Source organism: Cygnus atratus, chromosome 12, assembly GCF_013377495.2.
Source record: "Cygnus atratus isolate AKBS03 ecotype Queensland, Australia chromosome 12, CAtr_DNAZoo_HiC_assembly, whole genome shotgun sequence".
Classification (NCBI taxonomy): Eukaryota; Metazoa; Chordata; class Aves; order Anseriformes; family Anatidae; genus Cygnus; species Cygnus atratus.
Genome location: NC_066373.1, coordinates 5300615 through 5323222, shown reverse-complemented (window position 1 = coordinate 5323222; position 22608 = coordinate 5300615). Strand labels below are relative to the sequence as shown.

Below are 22608 nucleotides of genomic sequence, written 5' to 3'. Positions count from 1 at the left end.
ACACGGGTGCACAGCTGGACTGCAGAGGGAGAAGTACCGCTCTTCTTACGTGTATGGAGCATGGTCAAGATTACCTTAGCCCACTGCTAAAGAGCTTCTCTATTTTTTTAGGGCACCTTTGCACCTTAGAAAACTGATTTGTTTTCCAAGTGGAAACTTTCAGTATTTTTTACAAAATGATTACATTGCAGAACTGCCATCTGTTTGCTATGCAACCTATCAATAACAAGCCCAGGGCAGAAATTTGTTTGGCATCATTAACGTGTGCAACAAGAAACAGTTTATATGATGCAATTGCCTGCAATGACAGGGACATGCTGATCAGGAAGTCCCTTCCTGGTCCCTGCATCATTTTTTAATTTTCCTTTTCCAGTCCTTTATCAAGAAACAGTACAGGTTCATACAAAAATCCCCTTCTTCCAGTGGAAGATCCTTGGGTGTATTATTGCTCCTACCTGCTCAAACACCCACAATGATTCTGGCACATCCACCACAAGTACGGTTTATGCACATACACTTCAATATGCTAATAAAAAAAAAGTGATTTAGATTATATCCTTAAAGTTACATGGCGGGGGAGAATGGCTCTAAGAGACCAAGAGGGATGAGACTATAACCAGGAGAAACTGCAACAAACAAAAATACAGCAGGCAAGGGCATGGCAATGGGTTCTGTTAGCAGAGGTAGCCAGAGGGACAAATAAGGTCAAAGGAGCAAACAGACTGGGTGTGGAGCTGGAGATGTGGCACCAGGGCAGTTTCCAGAAATGAACAACTGAGAGGCCAGAGCAGAGTTTCAGTTTGAATGAGACTGCATTTCAGAGAAAGGTGGGGCTTCCAAGAAAAACGGTGTAAAGCCACTACAGATACGGGCCTGCATGGAAGCTGTGGCTGGTTGCTTCTCTGCAGGCTATCAGCCAGGGCTTTGTTTTATCTAAACTGGTAATAAAGGCGAGCTTCTTCTGCCAGAAGACCTCTTACACAAAGCGGAAATCACATTGCACGTGGAAGCATAGAGCTCGGCTTGTTTCAGTTTCTTTAAAATATCTGGATGCCAGGGTAGATAGTTAACAGACTGTACTTAGGCAGGCAAAATGCTGGGTCCAGAAAAGTCTTAGGAATGTGAAAAGAGCACTTGTAGCAGTAATTTCGAATTGCCTCCTCACCCCTGTAAAACATGGCTGGCGGTGTCCTTCTGCTCTCCCAGATAACCGGGACACCGACGCACGGAGCAGGCAGCCTGCGCAGCGCTGCTGTCCATCAGGACACGAAGATCCAACACCCAGAGAAGAGCAACAGGTGTTTGAACAGCATTTTCTTCGTCTGCCTTCGTGTCCATGTGTTGGAGGACATGTATACCTAAAGCAGTAGCTTGAGTTTAATATGAGACTCACAGTTTTTTTTCCAGTGAAAATACAAAAGTTGTAGAATTTCACTAGCATGTTAAACACCTCTTCTGATCCTGAGAAGATATTAAAAAATTAGAAATTCATATGCTTACAAAGAGAAAAAGGGAAGAGAATAAAAAGCAGTGTCTTCTTGACATCAACATCTTCCTGGGAAGATGTCAATTGAGGTTTTGCCTGTGAATAATTCAGATCAGGAATGTCTTCTCATTTATTTTTGTGAGTATCTAGCCCTTTCATTTTCATTTCCTTCCAGGTAACTATACAAATTTACTACCAGGGGGGATTTGTAGCTGGCATATTAACTGGATCTACTCTGTTTTTAAACTGTGGATGAGATGCTGAGGAGAGACTGAGCATCCATTCTAGCATTATTTTACTAACATGGATACCGACCCTTTCAGAAGATACGCTCCCATATTTTTCTTACATCTGAAACAAATGCTCTGATTGGTAGTTTTTTTGAGAAATTGAATAAAAATACAAGAGAAACACAAGTCACAAATCCAAGCAAGCGAGATATTAAAGCTAACGATTACATTATTTCTTCAAGAGGAGGTTACAAAAAGGAGGAAGTTAGGGCAATAATGAATTTTCAGAAAACAAACTTGCTGAATCAGATGGCATTTATCTCTCTCAGAAGTCTTACTGCCTTTCTTTACTTGGCACCTTCTTCAAAAACACATCTACATCCCTTCCAACAGCCTGAAGCACAACACGGGACAAAGATCTCCATAGAAAAAAATATATATCTATAAAACAGTACAAGGGCTGTAATTTAGAGTAATGAAAAGCAGTTTTTCTAGTGTGTCATGAAATCAGTCTGCTGCTCTGTGCTATATGCTCAAAGAGACCATCTGAGCATCACAGATTACAGTTTAAATTGTTTACATAGGTATGCATGGATAAAGAAGCCATGACTTGTATTTTGGAAATCACTGAGCAGATACTCAGTCTTCCAAACCTTTCTGCAAGTTGACTGATCTCCCAGAAGGTGATTTTCTGGGAGCATAAAGATTTTTTGTATGTTCTGTAGAGCTGCTGTGAACTGTGAGATGAGTATACAGTGCTCTGATTTTGCAATTGTATCTATAGAAATAATTGAACGGTAATTGCCCTATCGCAATAACACTGTGGTTAAATGGGTGATTTTGACCCTGAATCTTGTGAAGAAGGAAAATGTGCACTTGATCACCAGATCATATCACTGAGTTTATGAAGCTCTACATATTTGTACCATACTTGTCTGGGATTTTTTTTTTAATTTCACAGTAAGTTTAGAATGTAAAATTTTTAAACAAAAAGATTTCATTAATGACTTTCATTCTAGTTTCTGCAGTTGTGCATACTGTTAGGTTTAAGACTGCTTGGAAGCTAAAGAGTATGTTGTAAGTGCACTTGCACAGATGCTATTGTCTTATTTTATTTGTTTTCTTTAAACATATTTATATAGTGACATATCAGCTCCCCAAATCACCCAGAATTAGTAGAGATGGAGAGAGAGACAGAGTCCAGGCAAGTAATGGGATATGTCAGTTCTAGCACTCTCCTAACTGTGATACCCCTCCATTACACTTTTTCTGCAGTCATTTTTGTTTTATTAGACTTTACTCACTTTCCAAACCACATATAGTGAATTCAAGGATTTGGCAAACCAAATGTGACCAAATTTGGCAAACCAAGTGACTTTACCAAAGTCACTTTTAGGAAGATTTTATTCAGTTGTCATTAAAGACAGAACAGAGGGGAAATGGAAAATCAGACACAGAAGCTGTAGGTATTTTCTGCATATTCCCAAGACCATGTATTGTTTATTCTAGGAAACGAATGAAAGTATTATTTCTATTATTCACTAGCTGTCACAGAATTACTTCTCATTAAGAAAACTCATATGAACTTGTATAACGTGAAGTAAATGCAGAAAGGCTATTCATTATTACTATGGACTGTGAATAGAAGGAAAATGGGACAGACTGTACCAGGTGTGGGTAACAAACTGATATTTATGCTCACGCTAAAGCACTTCACTATATGCAGTAAAAAAACACAGTGGCACTCTGAAGGGGATAAAAATCAATGGAGAACTTAAAGCCGCGAGAGAGAAAAGAGACCATGTTTAGAGGTCAAGCATGTTTGATGCTACCCACAAATGCACTCAGTAATGAACAATGAGGCAGTAATGAGGACGAGGTAAATATCTACTCAGACTTTTTATGCATCATTAGTCAAGCCAGTGGTTTTGATGGCTGAACCAAAAAACTCAATGACAACAAATAAGTTTGGATCAACCCACATTTTTTTTTTTCATTTTCTCCCCAGAAAAACAATAAACTGAAAATGGGGTTGATCAGAAACAAAACATTTTGTCTTTAGGTTACTTAGTTCCTCTTTAACCTTTTCATCTTAGTTTTATTTATTTAAATTTGAAGTGAAACACTGATAGCTTTATTCTGAAAACGCTGTAATGAAATGCTTAGTCTCTCCCAAATATATTTGCCTTCTGAATATCTTTTCTGAAACCGTTTATTAAATTTGACCCAATTTCATAAATACTTCTGTTGTCCCCTCATGATGTGTTGTTTTGAACTGGTTAATCACATTCTCCGTTGCCAGTATTTTGTTTCCAGGAACAAAGACTACTCGTGTTTTTTTCCTTTTATCCTCTTAATTGAAATGCATAATGTCTCATCACCAAAATAATTTTGTGTTTTCCAAAATAAAAAAATAAATAAAATTTCCAAGGAACTTCTTCCCTTTACTTTTCCTCCTTGTAGTAGAGCAACAATGTGAAAATGGGTAAAGAGTATAGATAAATTTAAACGTGTATGAGCAAAAAAAGGTGAGGTTGAAGAGATGTTTTTGTACATGATTCTGAAAATGGCAAGTTATTTGTCCATCTGTTCTGAGGCTCTTCCTTCAGTGAGCAAGTAGGGCAACACAACTGGTGCAATCCATCAAAAGAAATACCTAAGATACTCCGAGGTAGCATCAACCTGACACAGAGCTTGTGTTCCAAGCCTGAAATCCTCAATTAAATAAGGGGGAAGCGCATGCATTGTGTAGCTCGTACAAGCAGAAGAGTGCTAAACCAAATTCTCTGCACTAATGATAGCTGTGGTCTACTGAGTTTAGCAGCAATTTAATTTTTTCCCCAGGATATATTTATATATATATGTTTTGCTCCTTGGTATACTGAGCTGCAGTAATTAAAGTAACAAATCCGCAGACAACCACAGGCCACTACGGAGTTCCACAGGTTGATGTAGTCTTACCGGCTGGTCCCAGACAGGAGGATGAGAAGTATTTCAAAGCCAGGGATAATTTGGACAGCTGATCCCTGTGAAGTCCACAAGATCAGAGTAAGTCTATTAGTTCAACAATTGAAAGCCACTCGTCCCAAAATGAGGACACAAAAAGACAGTTCATTTTTCTGTGAGTACTTTTCCTCTTTTCAGACAAATGATCTCAAACTTCCTAGACTGAGCTCCAGTTAATTGTTTTGCCACACTGAGCAATCCTGAAGGGGACTGTGCTAAATTCAGAGTACAGATGATTCCTTGCTTTGCTTCTACAGTGGTTCTATGCAGATATTTGATAAGACAGAGCACAGGGATGAGCTGTTTGGGATGCTGCAGCTGAGTGCCCTGGAAATGGAGGGAAGCTGGCCACTATGACTCAGACCCAGATATCTTAGCACAGTTCCCAGGTAAATGAATCGAGATGGAAGTATAATGTTTAGTTGCTAATTACATTCAGACGCCTTTGGGGAACCCACCAAGATTGCTATGAATGTACAGTTCCAGCCAGTGAACAGACAGAATTAATCCATTGGTTTGCTCTAACAGGGGACCTAAAAAGAACAATTACTTACACCGCTGTGATTGCCCTTCTCCAAGGTTAAATTCTCCATACAGATTCCACTGTTGTTCTTTACATGAGACATTTTTTCTTTGATGAGCAGTGAAAACTCTTACATTAGCTATCTATTTATTTATTTCTTCTAAATTAATAACGGTGCTTTTGTTTAACAATAATGTGTTTTTTTCACTAGTCGCATCTGTATTCCTCATAAGCCACACTTTCAAGAAGTTAAAAAAAAATAAAAAAAATCAGAAAATAAAACTTGGGAGAGACCACAAAAGGTTTTCTAACCATACTCCATTTTCCAACAGTTTCTACTCATGGCAGATGTTGGTCTGACAAAAGTTGTTTCTTCTAAAACCCTCTATACCTTCCTAAAGCTATCTATCTAGTGCTTAATTATTTTTACCATCACAAAGATTTTCCTAATGGGTTGTCTACATGTCACCTGATGCCATTTAAACCTGTGACTTGCTGTCCAATCCACACAGAATCATTTACTTCTACCTTTGCACCTCTATCCCTACCTCACTTAGGATTGTTGTTACGTTTCCCCTCTTCTCAAAAACAATTCTCTTTGAGTTTCACTCACAAGCCAATATAGATCACTAATTGTGCTTGGGTTCTCATATGCACTCTCCCTCTAGCTGAGACCTTGCCAGTGCTGGGATAGCACAAAGACTTCCCTAGTTGCACGGTCTGCTGTCCACAGCAGCATGGTACTGTTAATTCACGCTCAGATGGCAGTAATGGCAATCATTTTTTGGTGTAAAAATAATGTAATTTGTTCTAATGGTTCTCTGTTCAGGATAGCTTCAAGACACAAAGAAGGCATTTACAGGTACCTAATCTGTGTGTGAATTCAGGAGAATGCTCAGGAGCTGACAGTATAGCAAAAGATGCTTTATCCAGCTCTTTCAGACAAGAGGTAGCTGAGGAATGTAGCAGTAGCAGGCTCATTTTACAAACAGATTTTTAAAGAAATCATGCCTTCAGTACTGATCTTCAGGGTCTCTCTTGTTTTTTCACATTTTGGCTCTTGCAGGTTCCCAGCTCAGGTTTGATCAGGCGTTTTATGTCTCTTCTTAATATTTTTAGAAGGGAAAATGGCCTTGCTGTCAAAATACCGCCAGGGCTACTGCATTCCTCTCATGTGTTGCCAGGTCCGTTCCTGGGAATTCTTTGTTGAACAGAAACATGTAACTCCGATCCCTAACCGTTATGTCGAGCGGCTATATACACAGCAATTAGGTCCTCATCAGCACGCAGCGTGGTATATATAGGATCCAACGGGAATATAGTGTTGGACTGCATCCTATGAAATTAAGATAAGCTTTAATCAGGAAAATAGGTTGCTGCCTTTTGGCTAGCCTGGGTAGGCTTTCAGTGTCGGAGTCATTTCATATTTTAGGCACCGTGTTGTAGGAGCTGAATCTCATGAATACTAAAGCTGCTTTACAATGTCAAGGAGGCCTTCCTAGCTGCAAATGAAGAATACATTTCTCATGACCAAACTGCTTTTCTTTCTAATATGATACTTTTTTGATTATTTTTTTTTTAGGTGGAGAGGATTGTAGACAAAAGGAAGAACAAGAAGGGCAAATGGGAATATCTCATCAGATGGAAAGGCTACGGAAGCAACGAAGACACCTGGGAACCCGAACATCATCTCCTACATTGTGAGGAATTTATTGACGAGTTCAATGGACTACATGTTACTAGAGAAAAGCGATCAAGACATGGGAAACAGGCCAGCACTCCAAAATTTTTACGGGAAAGTCGAGGGTCATCTGTTGAGAAAATATCACATAGACCTTCTGAATCTGGGAAGGCTAAAGGGTCAGCACACAAAAGGAAGAGAATTAATCCCTCTCTTCAAAAACAGAAAAGAGGATACGCAGCAAAGCCAGCAGCTGCTAATGACAGGGCTGCTAAAACTGTAACTTACCGAACTACTCCCAGCGGTTTACAGATCATGCCACTGAAAAAGCCACATAATGGTCTGCAGAATGGAGATGGCAGTCATGAAAAAGATTCTAGACATTTTGGGAATGGCTCACAACAGCAAAACATGGATATAAATGATCATGAAGGAGAACAAAATTTGCCCAGCGTGTTGGAAGTCAGTAACGACTCACCTGTTGTGAACGGAATTGGTATGTGATTTAAACAACTACCGTCTTTTGAGGGGGGGGTAACTGCAGAAACTGCAAGCAAAGAGTCCACTCATGGAAAAATCATTGTCAGGCTACACAAGGGGTGTGGTGAGAAGCACATAACCAAGTTTCACGCCCCTTTCCCAGTACACTGTGGCATTTTTTTGTCAGTTGGCTTCTTCCATTTCCCACGGAGTGGCACAAAGCAGTGTGGGCTTTGTTGCAGGTCTTGCCAGTAGGAAGCCCTTATGGGGCAATGCTGACAAGGCATGTAGTAGGAATGACAACCGAGGTATGTATAATGCTGAAACTTTGTTTTTCTATACTATCAGTATCCTGGTAAGTATGTCTGGGTAACATTCAGGTTCTTAAGGATTAATGTAGTCAGTGTGGAGGAATACTCAGACCTTCCAGAGCCTCGTGTTTGGCAGTGACTAGGAACACCAGAACTTGCAAGACACATTACTGACATTACTGGAAGGTACAAACAGCCTTGAAGTGAATGAGGCAATTTGCCTACAGGAAAAATTTCTTCCTAATCCCTCTAGTTACTGACTGGCTTAGTTCTCAAAGAATAGGTTCTCAGAGAACATAAATTTATGTTATCTATAAAATATTGTGCAGTTTAATGCAATTGTGTGGCTTCTCATTACCTATATATGTACAATCTTTTTTCATCCCACCAAACTTACAGCCTTGATGATGCTTTGTGGCAGAAAGTTCCTCGCATCCATATTTAATTTGATCAAGTTCATGATTGTTTGGTTGTATTTTTTGTTTTGTTTTGTTATGTTTGGGGGTTTGGGTTTTTTTGACCTTTACTTTTGGTACGTGTTGGTTTTGGTGTTGTTTTTTTAATACCTTTTAAAAACAGCCGGAGCCTTTCCAAATGATTTCCTCCTGCTTACTGATATAGTGGCAACACAGTCTTTTGCGTATGATTTTTTCCGCTGTTACGCACTGCATAAAGCTTTTCATTGAGTGATACACAGTTGCTCTTCATTATTTTTCTTGCTGGTTGCAGTTAATTTAGAACACAGCTATATGTATGATTCCTTTCATTATGCATTTAATCTGCTTTACTGTTGCCAATTCACCTTTTTGTTATGACTCAGTGAAGCTCTTCAAAATCTTTCCTCGATTTTACTCTACTTATTTGGTATTCTCTTCAAATTTTCCTCTCATACTTCTCTTCCCACTTCATTAATACATACAAGAAGTAAACTAATCCTTCTGCAGGTCCTTGGGGCAGCCAACTCCTAAACATTTGACATGATGAAAAGTAACCATTTGTTCCAATTATTTATTTCTATTAGCCACTTTCCGTAGCCCATGATAGCACTCATTTCCTTAACAGCTTCTTGTGAATCGCCCTGCCAAAAACTTTTCAGAAGTCAACATAAATTATATCACTCAGCTTTCCATTTTCTGCCCTACTGGCAACCTAGAAAATGCTACTGGATTTGGGAAGTAGAGCTGTCTTTGCATAGTCTTCATACTTGCATCTTACAACTGCTGCAATTCAGGCATCAAGTATCTTCTTAAAAGCACGCTAGCAAAATGTATGGCCAGCTTTAAATGTGTGAGCGGCCCAGATGATGTCAATGACACTTACAACTGAGAGCTCAGGATTCTGGGTTTTTATCGATTTGAGCTCACATGAGTCTACTTAAAAAGTTAGGTGCTTCCCTAAAAAGACTTGCATATCTAACTACAGGTGTGTATAAAGTGATTTTCTTTGCTTTCTCATTGGTTCTAATGATTTTTTAATGCATTTGTTATATGTTATGAATTGTGGAAGTTCTGATATAAAATGCGTCTTTACAGTGCATTAATTCCCATAATGCAGAGGGTTTTTTTTAATGAAGAACCAAAGGGCTACAAAGGACTGTAAGGTCAAATGAGCCTGCCGTTTGTCCCCACAGAACCCAGTGAATGGTATCCACCAGCCCTGTCCAAACAATCCCTTTAAGAGTGCTCAGTAGAAAACTGCTGTGCCAAAGCAGCCCAGAGTTTGGCCATGTACAGAGGGCTCCTGGCCTAGCAGCTAATGCTTCCCGTCTTGCTCTGTGATACTCAGCACATGCACAGTGGAGAGAGAAAGCTACAAAGAGGGTAGATGAGACTACCAAGAGCAAGTGGTCAAAATAAAATCACTAGCTCTTTTTCCTAGAGCTTGAGAAGGCATGTTTCCTGCTATAAGAATTTGCATCATTTTAATGTCAGATCAGAGAGCCTCGCACTACTCCTCACCAGTTCCAACAATTTATGAACTCCTCAGCACTCACCCTCGCAGAGAAGTGGTGCAGAGGATGCCAGCATGCCCCTGCCATATGTCAGTTAGAGCCACAGCCCTGTTTTAATCAGGGTAGATGTCACACTAAAACTGCTCTGAAATTTTACAAATCACAAATGAAGAAAGTTTCAGACAAAAAATGCCAACTTATTGAATAACAGAAGGTCTGCTCCAAACATCTTGTGTTTCAAAACTTTCTCTAGATCTGAGCCAAGGTCCCAAGGCTCCGTCCCCCGAGACCTGGAGCTCTGTGGCAGTCTGCTTGGCAGGACTCCCACGTTTAGCTTGGAGGCAGCCAGCTATGCCAGAGGTTTCAGGCTGTCTGCCACCGAGTCTGGAGGCTGAAAGCCCAGCGTGCCCCACCAGCGCTCGCAGGGCTCCTAGTCGCTATATGTAGAACAAAGCTGGAGCCCAGAGGACCTGGGTTTGGCTCCCGGACCCTGCGGCTCCCGGGCAGCCCCGTGCAGGATCCTACAAAGCAGACATCTGTGTCAGTTTTGAGCTTGCCTGTATGAAGCCCAAACAAATGGCAGCCTCATTTCGCAGCTAAGTGTACGAGCGCACAGGAAGTGTATTTAGAAATTTTAAGTTCAGTTGGTCTAGAGACGAAGAGTACAAGTGAAAGACTCCAAAAACCATCAGCCAGAACCAGTATTCCTTTGCATTATACTGATGTTTGACTCCCAGTGTATGGAGCCAAGCAATATAACAACTACCCTACATACTACAGCTAATCAAAAAATATCTTTTCTGTTTGCCTGTGGTATGCCCTGCATGCTGTCAGCTCTGTTGAAACAAATAACTATTTGAAAACTAGTTTTTGGTGGCTCGGACAGACTTCCACCAATTTGTGTTTGGTTTTGTACATCCTCTTGGGGATAATTGTTTCCTGCTCAACCCATAGATAAAACTCTCACGAACAGGCAATTTACCCCAGAAAGATGTGTGTACATCTACAGATGTTTGCATGAAATTATTCGCGCCCTAGTGGAGGCCAAGAACCCCAACGTGCTGGAGCTGGGACAGACCTCTTGTATAAAACCTCTCCTGACATCTGCACTTCCCTTCAGAAGGAGGGCAGTCATCTTTACTGACAGTTATTTAAGGGTCTGCAAATGGGAACATGTTGAAAACCTCTGCAGGAGAACATCCACCAATGCTCTCAGGAGCTAACAATAGCATTCCTTCTGGTGACATTTGTTGTCTCCTGTTATCACCTCGCCGTTTCTCTCCATACATTGTAATTGAGAGTGATTGTTTTGTCAGGTCTCTTGACAGCATCAAAAACCAGCCCCTTTTAATTTCCTCTCTCCTTTCCTACATCGCTCTATTTCTGTGCCATCTGCTGAAGAATTTTTGCTTGTCATGTATCACTAACCACTGTTTTTCTCCATTACGAAAATCTTTGTAGTCTCATGGTGCCCTTAATTTAAATTTTCTCTATGAACTTAGTCACTGTTTCCTCTTGTTTTTTTAGCTTGTTCTGTTTTATTTATTCTGGAGAAATACTGGCAGTAAGAGACAACCAAATATGCTTGCTTTCTCAGTTTGCATAAAAACCCATTGCTTTTAGATATCTTACAGATGCTCCCTTAGCTGAAGAAGTCTGAAATTATTAGTAAATTATCACCAGAGCACTGCCTTTAAGTATGTACAGTATTAACCATTGCCCACAAGAAAGACAGAAAGGAGGCAGAGAAAGGCTGTTGGAAAGACTGAGAGGAATGCCAAGCTGTTTTACCAGGCAGAATAAGGGAATGTGGTTGATTTCACCTAGAAAAATGAAACCCATAGCTCCTTTTCGGTCAGCATAAATGCGTGCTGCTAACAAAAGGAGCAGCCCAGCCCTTCTTCCCACGACATCCTGGTCGTTATCCCCATCCCCTCCCCTTTCAGTACTCTTGAGCCTACAAGATGAACCCGATCTGTTGGAAAATTAAGGAAGGTTTTGCAGGAAGGTTTTTTCCAGCTAGAGCAGTTGCTCATGGTGTGGCTGCCGGCTGGTACCCTAGTGCCAGCACCAAGTGGTGGCACAGAGACTGCTCCCTCACACCGAATGGGGAGCTGTGATGAAAATCAGAAAAAAAGGATCAGAAAGTAAAGGTGGGTTGAGGTGTCTGTTGTCTCTTGGAGTGGAAACAGCAGAACAGGGGAAGGAGATGGGGAGATCCGAGTCCTCGAAAGCCCAGAGGGATGGATCTGAGGCTCACTGCACGTTTTCTGCTCTCTCATCTCCTACTCTTTGTCTGCCTCATTTTTTTTAGACTACAAATTTCTGATCTGTTTCCTGCAGTGCCCAGTATAACAGAACCCCAGAGTGATCTGGAGTCTTTAGGCACCTTCCCGTTCCAACGGCAGCAACGGGAACATCGTGACATGTCCTTCCCTTTGGTGGTAGTGCAGTACAAGGTACAGGGACCGGCAGCTCAGACGATGTCGTGGATTACAAAACAAAAGAGTTTTCCTTTTGGAGAGAGGGAGGCTGAGAGGGGATGTGATCAAAGTTTATAACATCACCAAGGCCTCTGGTAAAATAAATGTGGAACTGTTGTGCGTTAAATCCCTCAATAGCCGAACTAGAGACCCCTCACTGAAACTGGTGGAACATCAGATAAAAGCGCAGATGAAAGGAAATTCTCCTCTGTGTAGTGGTTACTAAACTTCTCAAACTCATACCACAGGAGGCTGCAGAGACAGACAGCATCAACAGGCTCAGAAAGGGATTAGAGAAATCCATGGAAAGGTCCACGAGGAAATACTGAAGGAAATGGGAAGGATCAGTCTTCTCATATTCTTGTCCAATATGAGGGATGATATTAGGGCAAAGGACTGCAGAAAGTGGCCAACTTGGGTGTCCTCCTTAAGTAGCATCCATTATTGCCATTTTCGGAGGAGTACTGCATGCACCAGTGGTGTGGAAATGTCTTAAGTTCCCTTAAGAAATACTGAAACTTCTAAATACTGGTATGTGTTTAGGTACCTTCACAAAAACGTTAATGATTACATTACTCTCCCCGTACAGGAAGAATTATTTTCTGCTTCCAATTTGTACTTGGACTGAGCATCATATACTCACTGCTAAGCCGGTAAACCACGTTTAGAAGTACCTAAAGCCTCCTCACTTAATTCGTGATGTCCGTAATTTATTTCACATGCATTACAGATTGCTTTTTGAAGGCCTCTTGTTTCCTGACTCAGCCATTTTTCATTCTGACATGCTGAGGTACTGTAACCCTTGTGTGCTTTAAGCAGGTGCTAACTATTAAAGCTCATGCAAAGACAATCTGGATGCTTTAGTGGCTCCAGAGCAAGGCTTCAGTAGCTCCATCACATCTCTGCAGCAGACATGCTAAATTGGCCTGATCTCGCAGGAGTGTTGTCTTTGGATTTTGCTGATCATTTTCTCCGGTTTATCAGATTAAACAAGATTACAAGGATGCACTGTATACACTGAGACAACAATTTACTCACTGCATCTTGTTCTGTTAATCATCCATTCTTGGAAATTGTGCTTTTCCATTTACGTTTCTCTCAAATTTAATTTAGATATTTCTCTGCCAAGGTTAAGTTTTTGTCAGCTGGCGTGCAGGCAGTTAGAATACAGATAAGATCTATAATTTCTTACATCATATGTTTAATTTACAGACCAACTACATTACTCGAACAAGGAAGAATGTGACAAAAAAAATGAAAAATTATTTCTGTGAGGCTTTTTGCTGATCTGGATTAGCTGTGTGAATTAATCTTCTACCATTCTCTTAGTGTCTGTATTTAAAATAGATGTAGCTTAATCTTCTATGCTAGGTAGATTATCAGTACAGTTAGTCGGACACATATTCCACTTAATGTTCATTCATGCCTCTGGTTTTATAAGTTCTTTATACTTTTCTGGGAGTTTTACCTCTTCATATCCTAGTAGTTTGTTGCTGGGTCAAGCAATATAGTAAGGACTGAGTAGATAAAAATATAATATCTGCATGTCTACCCAAATCAAATAGTTAATTTGTTTCGCTATATTATACTAATTATTTCAATTCTTGAAATTTTCAAATTTGGCTGGCTTCAAATACTTTTTTTTTTCAAATTGATGATTTAACCTAATTTGTCACAGACATTCATTTGCACCAGTTAAATCCTCTCTTTATTACAATAAGGACAATGTTTTGGATGGGATCTCTTAGTTTAACTATGAAAAGAGTTTCATGACTGACAGAAATAGCAGACTTTTTAACAAACATACATTTCTGTATGTAGATGTGTGTGTACACCATGCACACCCATTCTATGAAGAAGCCAAGGGAGGTACCAGTTAAGTACTCTGAATAATTACTCTGAAGCACTCTACATATTTTTAACATCACATATCATAACTGCAGGGTGTACACGGGTATTTCACCTACTGAACAATTCCACAGGCCATTGCCAATTGTGAGCCACCAGACCATTCAGTTAGCTACACAAACATCAAGTTGAAACGTAGCTGACATAAATGGAAGGTAACTGGTTTTGCTTTAGAGAGTGATCTGTTATGAATTTACCATTCAATTGCACTCCAACAGAGCATTTTTAATTGGAGAGTGGTCATTTAAGCTATAAAATTTAAATTATGTTCTATTCATGTCATCTCCCCTTTAAAAATTCTCAGCTGTTTCATCCCAGATGCTGGAATTAGTTTGCATTGGCAAGGTTTGCATCTTAGCCTTTCTCTAAGAGGGAGTATTGTAGCTTTACGTCTATTTAAACAAACAAACAAACAAAAACATTTGGAAACTATTTCAATGAACAGAGTGGCTTTAATCCCTGTTCCTCCCTGTTCATCAATAACCTCTCCCTGCTTTACTTTTAATGGCAATTGTGTGAAACTTCTATAATTAGAAAAGGAGTCTTGCATAGAAATCTTGTAAAGATTTTCCGACGCATTGCCTATTGCAACGGAACTGCAAAGATGAGCAAAATAATAACATACAGGTCATACAAACTGTATGTCAAAATAACCTGCTTTTACAGCATAAACTGTTATTACTCTCATTTATGTTTCAGAAGGAACTTTTGTCTTTATTTTCATAGTTCTGTGTTTTTTTTCCTAATGCTGGATACCCTCCAAAATGGCATCGGCATTAATCCTTTCAATATACGAGGTCCAATATCAACATCGTATCTGTTAGTCAGAAGTCAGCTTATTATTGTGACTGCAAAATGTAATGAGGAGAAGCTTGGGATCAGATCAGTGATGGCTAACTGCTACTTCTAATGCTAACCATATGGGTAGAGGGAAGGGAAATCCAGTTGTGGTATCTATCAGCTCAGTAAGAACTCCCCTAACTTGCCATCACATAGAGATGTGCAATGAGAGACAACCTGTGTTAAAATTATCATTTCATAATCACTTTTCTTTTTGGTCATCATAAAAGAAAGAAAATGTAACTTTGAAAGATGGAATTTGGATGAAACTTGCCTTGTCAAGTTTGTCCAAAGCTGAATTCGAATTTCCTAATGAATTCAGGGGTCACCCCAAAGTGATAGGACAGACCGTGATACAACTGCTTTCATCTTCAAAGCAGAGCTGAATCCCATTAAGAGTACCAGTCCCACATGCTACAAGTCATTTGACCCAGTGGTTGTCTGATCAGAGAACAAAAAGGAACTGCGTGTTGGAATATACAGGCTTTAAAGAATAATAGGAATGGCTTGAGGCCATATTTGACTAGACAGGCATATTTCTGATTTACCAAACTTATCATGTAGAGGCTATTGTAAATATTGCATTATGTTTAAACTAATAAAAAGTATGACTCCATTTCTTTGAAAGTATAGACATAATTATGCTCTGATTATTTCCATCTGAAAGGTTCTTCTCTGGCCAATGGCAGCTTGAATCTACACAGCACTGTGAAAAGGAAACTAGATGGGGAAAAAGATTATGTCTTCGATAAGAGACTGAGATACAGCGTGCGTCAAAATGAAAGTAACTGCCGGTTCAGGGACATTGTAGTCCGGAAAGAAGATGGTTTCACACATATTTTGCTCTCAAGTCAGACTTCAGATAACAATGCACTGACCCCAGAGGTAAGCATGTAGCCCTAAAAGCCAAAGAAACCATGCTGATGTGTGGGTTATCTGGAAACACTGCAGTTGAGCTGTATTCTATGTATTTTCATGCTGATTTATTATCTTAAAAAAGAAATTATGGAGTTCAGTTATATTTAATTTTTCCATGGTTGGGATTTCTATTGAAAAAAATGCAATGGAAATTGATTTTGAATTGGCATGTCTGAAACTGAAAACTGGAAGGAAGGAAAGGAATGACAGTCTGTACTTCCAGCATGGAGCTGTATGAAGCTGTTGTTCACATGCTGAAGTAATTGATATTTACCGTCCTTAGTAGAAATCTGGTCTCTTTCGTTATATTAATTTAAACAGTGCTCCAGTTGTTGCATATGAAGGTATTTGAGGTTATATCCTGAAACAGTAACAGTAAAACTATACCTCAATCCCTAATTGCTTGTTTTCTGAATCACTTTATGAAATCTTTAGTTATGAAATCTTTGCCAATTAAGGGTTCTAGTCTCAGCTGAATTGCATAAAGATGTTCAATATATACACGATACTAATGAATTCCCTTGTTCCAAAACATTATACACTTACGGTCAGGCTTGTAGCTTGTACTACGTGGTCACAGGAAGGGCTGAGAAGCTGTGGGCCCTAAATTTGACTCCACCTTCCCAAATGCACACATACACATGGACTTTAATACCTAGAATTATACTAAATAGTTAAAACTGTCGGTACATACCTTTATCGCTCCTAGTTTTTAGTCTATTTAATATTTAAAAGGACTATCTCAGTAATTAACTCAGAACACCAAACACCTGCTTTTAATACTAGTCCCTAAAAACACGCTAGATGATTGCATCAAATCCATCATTCCATCCATGTATTAATTGCCACTAATTGACACTGCAGGTAATTTAAATGAAGAGCTCAAGGGCCTGAAAAAAGGTAGGAAATCAAGGACTTAGCATGTTCAGGCTGAACAGACATATCTTTACACTGCTGGCTGTGCTGTTCCACATCAGCAGCGTTCAAATGCACTGCCCAATGAATTAATTCAAGCTCTTCAGGTCTGCCAAACCAATCTGTTTCGTTCTTTGAAAACTTTCAATATGCCTGGAGCCCACCTCTGCCTAAGAATAAATGATGAGCACGTAATAGTCCTCTCCTTGCATCACCAGCATTGACTATTTCTAGAACCTTTATGGGAGCTCATTTGACAACTCGGAAATACATTTCAAAGAACTACTTTACTGACCAGAATCTGGATAGCCAGGAATTAATCAAGGTAATGAGCTCTCTGCACTTGTCTGTTTAAAACTCATCCAGGCTGAGAGCAATTGAAAGCTGTTAGCCTCTGAAGGCTGCTTGCTGGCAACCATGAAACTGCTTATTTGGCCTCGCTCCAGGCTGCAGCCCTTGGGCACTCGCCACAAAATCCAGCACCTCCCATGTTGGTAAATTCAGCAAAAATTTAAGAAACTGAAAGGAGTATGTTGAATGTGCTGTCCCTACAGTTTGTCACCCATGACCTAAGATAAACTGACGGAGTAGTTCAGGGAAGGTCCAACAATTTTATTTTGGCCCCTTACAGCACCACTGAATAGAAAGGCACAAACCCCAAACTCCTACAAGATGTAAGAGAGTGTGTTTCATTTTGCCAAAAGAAACGCTAACTTCAAGCTCGATTAAACATTCAGTAAATTATGTTTGCCAAATAGAAAATGATTAACTTGCAGAGAGCAGGTTGACTCAGTGTGGTCAAAATAGCGGTCTGGTTATTCTCAGCCATCCACATTAGGAAAAAATAAATAAAAAAAGGGAAAGGTGTGCATTGCCCACAATCATTATAAAATTAATCTCATAAGAAATCACTCTCACCTGTAAACACCCCTGCTCCACTGCTTCCCTTTGGGTTTTACCTTAATCTTCAGATGGAATCCAATCATTTTGTTCATCCGTTGCCCTCTGCTATTTCTGCTTCAATTTCACTTTAATTAAAGTAACTAAGAACTTTAGAATTACGGCACAGTGTTCTGCATGTCAAAGCTGACTCAAAACAAAACTTTGCCTCCTTATCACTGACATGATACTGTACTTGTGGCCAGGAAACTTACTTCTACAAGGAAAAAAAAATAAAAAATAAAAGGCTTAGAAAAGTCTACCTGAATCTTCATCCTACATTTTGGTAACCACATCACACCTGTGGTTTAGCACAAAATGTGTCAAGGCTCTTCCAGCAGCATTTGCGCCAACCGAAGTTGGCTCAGTGCCGCTACAGTAATTGAGATTTTTCTACAAAATGTACAGGGACTATAGAAATCCTTCCTTACATTTTACAAGACCTTATAAAACTTTCAAGCCAGTGTCATGAAATGGCATAGCTTGGTTTTTTGATTGTTTTGTTTTGGTTTGGTTTTGGTTTGGTTTTGCAGTGGCTCGGGCTTGCCACTTTTAAAATTAATTTCTAAAGCAGATATGCAAAAATATTTCATCATTACTGCTTCCATTGGGGCATTGTCTCTCACAGGCCTTTTGCTGCTTCTGAAGTTCATTCTCCAATTTTGATGCTGCTGCTGTTTTATCTAAGCACATTGCAAGTTCTGTTTCAATTAAATGGACCCTTCCACTGTTTTTACGGCATATTATTAATACAGATAGGAATTAATATTCCACTGAATTAAACACAAAACGTACCCCAAACAGCTAATGTGTGCACTGAAGATGGATATAACTACCTCAAGTACAGTTCACCTACAAAAGAGGCAGGTTTCAAATTTCTAGCCATGAGAACCGAAGGGTTTAAAGTTCTACCAGGTGCATTTTGGAGCACTGCTTTGCCTTCGCTTTTCCTTACTTACAACTTTTCTGACTTTTTAAAATAAAAAAGGTGGGGGAGCAGATACAATTTTACTGTTTTCTGTATTTTTGCTCACATACAAAGACAAATTATTTCTTTGGCCACACTTATGCCTGAAGCCAACCTTACAGGTTCGTAACTCCTCTGTTTGTCAAACAGAAAGGACTCAGAATCTGTTTGCATAAAGAGCCAGTGAGTAACAAAAAGTGCATTTGTGTAAAAAGGCACAATTGAGGAAGAGGCTCCAAGAACAACTGAATGGCTTTAAAATTTTGTTTTACTGTAATATTTACAGAATATTTACCTGTAAGGATATCAATAACAAATCCTCAGAGATTCAGAGAAGTTAACCTTTTAATCTAGTATTTCTATTTATATAAACGAGAGACTTCTGTTGAAGACACTTTGTATAATTAAGGTGATAAATTCCCAGCTTCCTGATTTCCCCAGAATGTAAGCGATATTGAAAGCAAAGGGCACCAAATGCCTTTTAAAACTTCCTCTGTCCTGTGAAAGGCATTAAAATAAACTTTTAGAAGTTTAATGAAACCATTAAACATTTTATGTTTGTTTTGCAATACAAGGTGTCCTATTAAAGGACTAACCAACTTGTTTTCTTGACAGGATTAAAAAAAATGAGCAACTTTTGAGAAAGTGATAATTTTATTATATATTTGGGTTTCAATAAATCAGTAAGTGGAGCATTAGGGTTGGTCTGAATTTATAAGCTGATAGATTTTCATAAGCTGAAGGACTGGGCCATACTGTTTTGTATAAAGCTTCTTCATAAATGTTATTCAAATAAATGCAAATAAAAATACTGCCCCCACAAGTGATAATTGCCTAAAAGGACATTAAAAAAAACTAATTAAAAAAAAAAAAAAAGCTTGGAACTGGAGAATACTGCTGTGGAGCCCTGCAAATAGTGGCATTAGGTCTGGTCCACTACAGAAAGAAAAAAAATTAATTGGACAAATGCCACAGTTATACCAAAATGAAGGAAGGCTTAAGTACTGTGGAAGAGAGAAAAAGAGCTTAGAATCTGATAAAGAAATGGAACTAAAACACATAGCATCTCTCTATATGTAAACTGAATTCATTGCTTCATTAAATAGAAATTCATACTTAAACACAGAGAGCAGGTTCTGAACCAAAATTATATTTAGAGTAGTGCAGTTTAATACACAGTTCTCTAACCCTAAACCCAAACAGTCTCTTTTATCGTATTTTATTGTTAGTAGCTTTGCTGTAATCGTATAAACATCTACAGGGAAATATCCATACCTAAATAATCAGTGCTGAAAGCCACGGTGCCAAGGCATTCAGAAGCAACAGAGCACAGCAGGCTGGATGCAGATAGGCTGAGGGACAAGACGACAAGGTAACCAGGTGAATTTGGGGCGGCACAGCCAAGGAGTCATGTCACAGAACAAGGGAGTGACAACTGACTTCACTGGATTCAGTATATTCCAGTGAGCTCTGAGCACCTTTTAATAATGGCATTAACATCAAACTTACAGATATTTCCAGAAACAAAACAAACAAACAAAAAAATCTTTTGGAGATCGAAAACACTTCTACATTACGTTTTTCCATTTTGTCATGCTGTTTTCTTTTGCTAGAAATTAGGGAAGCAGTGGAAATAAAATTCCACTCCTGCTCAAAAATACTCTCCAGAACATTGTCAGAGCCTCCCCATTTTCAACCATATGCCAGAAATCAATTCCTACAAATGGACCTTCAATATCCCTCTCTCCAAAACACTGAAAAAACAGTGACAGGAGAATATTGGTTCTTCCTAAAGGTAGCAAAATCTCTGCTCCAAATTTTGGTGTACCAACTCTAAGATGGCTTTAGCAATCCAAATCACTAAGGGGTAAGATAAAAAGGAGCCAGGGTTGTAGTGGTAGGGATGTGTTTGAAGGATAGCAGCGGTAACATCAAAGAGGTGGCACATAAGCAAATGTCACTGCAGGAAGGGGAACAGAAGGGGAACTCAGTGAACAGAGTACCACTTCGTGGCAGAGCTCCTCAGTGTACATAAAAATGTTTGAGTGTTAGTCTGTGATATTATTTATACGCCTTCCCTAAGAAAGAGCAGATTCTGGGGACAGGCAATCTTGCACTCACATGGAACTAAGAAAATCAAAATATGTATTTTTTATTTCTAATATCTACCACCTTCTAAAGTTTCTTTTTCAACTTTGGACAGAGATTTGTTGGGTTTTTTTGCCTTTGTTTGCCCTTTACAAAATGTGCAGTTTTGCCTATATTTTTACCAACTGAGGGCTAAACAGCTTCTCAGATTCTTAGAAGAACCAGTACTTGCAATATTCCTAATGCCATTTTTGTACCTGCACAAGAATTTCTAATGCACATCCACATTCTGCTGCTTTTAATTGCTTCACTTCCACCCACTGCCACATACTCAGTAGTGCAGCAACTCCGAAGTGCACGTGTAAAAGTAAAGCACGTGTAGTAAAGCACCTAGAATTCACCACCTGCTTTCTCACGTCCCAGCCTCAGCAGCCAGTAACAACGGGGTGTTTTTATGCAAACGTATGGAAAGCAGACAGGTAGCACCGCACTCCATGGCATGAACATACAAGTTCAAACTTGTTCGCAGAAACCACAACATTTCTAATAGAAGTCTACCTATTTAGAAGAGTAAAAATAAAACTTCTGTGTTTCTTAAATACAGCACTTTGGAGATCTAAAGATTTTTTGGGGGAAAAAAGAAGGTAGTGAACAGAAATAATCACAAGCTAAAAATCTTGGTTTTCTCTCGGAGAAACCAAATTTGATGCCCCATCCACCTTGTGCTGTCTTTTACTTAAATTTACTCTGAGAGCAAATGAGAAAAAATTGGCTGAGCAGGGCCCTGTGCATAGGAGGTGCTTGAACACACGAGGATGTTCAAGCCCAGGCAGTGCCACACTAGGTGAAATCAGGGCCCTACTGAAGCAAAGAGCAAAGCACTGACGAGAAGAGGGGAAGCTCAAATTGCTTAAACCGATTACAGCTTACGAACTGTGCTGAACTGTGACAAGTTGCTCATCAGAAGTTCATGAAATAACATTTCCTTTTAAAAATCATTAAGAAAACAATTGTACTCAGATGAAAGGCTATTTTCTTACAATAGCAGCAGCTCAATCCCATACAGATTTTGATTAGTTTGATTTATGGTGTGATTAATAGCTTGATCCAGTCCTAAATCAGAGTGTAAAAATGTCTCTCTCTCTAGTGGCATTTTTGTTCTAACTTTTGTAGGCTGTAACAATATCACTGACCGCAGAAAAATGAATAATATATTTGTCATGATGTTGTATACGATGTCCTCTTGTGCTACCTCGCTCTGGTTCAAGCCATACAAACCAAAGCAGTTGAAGAACTGAAAGATGGGTTTTACAGATTTTATTTACAACCTGTTGAGGTTTAAAGGCTATTGTTGTGTTACAGTGATGTACACTGAATTTTGAAAACAAAAAAGTGGTATTTGAAATTATTAAATTGTAAGCAAATAGCATAAGCTAGCTAGAATTTCCCATAGAACAAGCAAAGAACAGCCAAGCTCTAAAACCTCTTTAAATTAATAAGCATCTACAAAGCACTTCCAAAGACAAAATATTTTGCAAACTCTCAGTGTTATCATTCTATTAAAATTATATAAATATATATCATTGATGTAAGTATTAATAGTGCCCAAAATTTAAGTCTCTCAAAATCAATAAGGTTTGTAAAAGTAGGGAAATGATATTGCAACGGCATGCATGTCGAATTGTTTACTTTTCTTTATCCACAGATCATGAAGGAAGTTCGGAGAGCATTGTGCAATGCATCAGCTGATGACAGTAAACTCTTACTTCTCAGCGCAGTGGGAAGTGTATTCTGTAGTGGCCTAGATTACTCATATTTAATTGGCAGGTTATCCAATGACAGAAGAAAGGAAAGCACTAGGATTGCAGAAGCTATAAGGTGA

At 39.2% G+C, this 22608-nt stretch overlaps 1 protein-coding gene across 1 annotated transcript in view; it reads left to right on the top strand.

Annotated features, from left to right (window-relative positions):
* Positions 1–22608, top strand: part of CDYL2 (chromodomain Y like 2) — a 59129-nt gene that overhangs the window by 24208 nt on the left and 12313 nt on the right. Inside the window, exons 2-4 of the mRNA XM_035543185.2 lie at positions 6828–7422; positions 15567–15784; positions 22432–22604. Of these exons, the coding sequence (XP_035399078.1) occupies positions 6828–7422; positions 15567–15784; positions 22432–22604 (986 nt within the window). The remainder of the gene's footprint in view (positions 1–6827; positions 7423–15566; positions 15785–22431; positions 22605–22608) is intronic.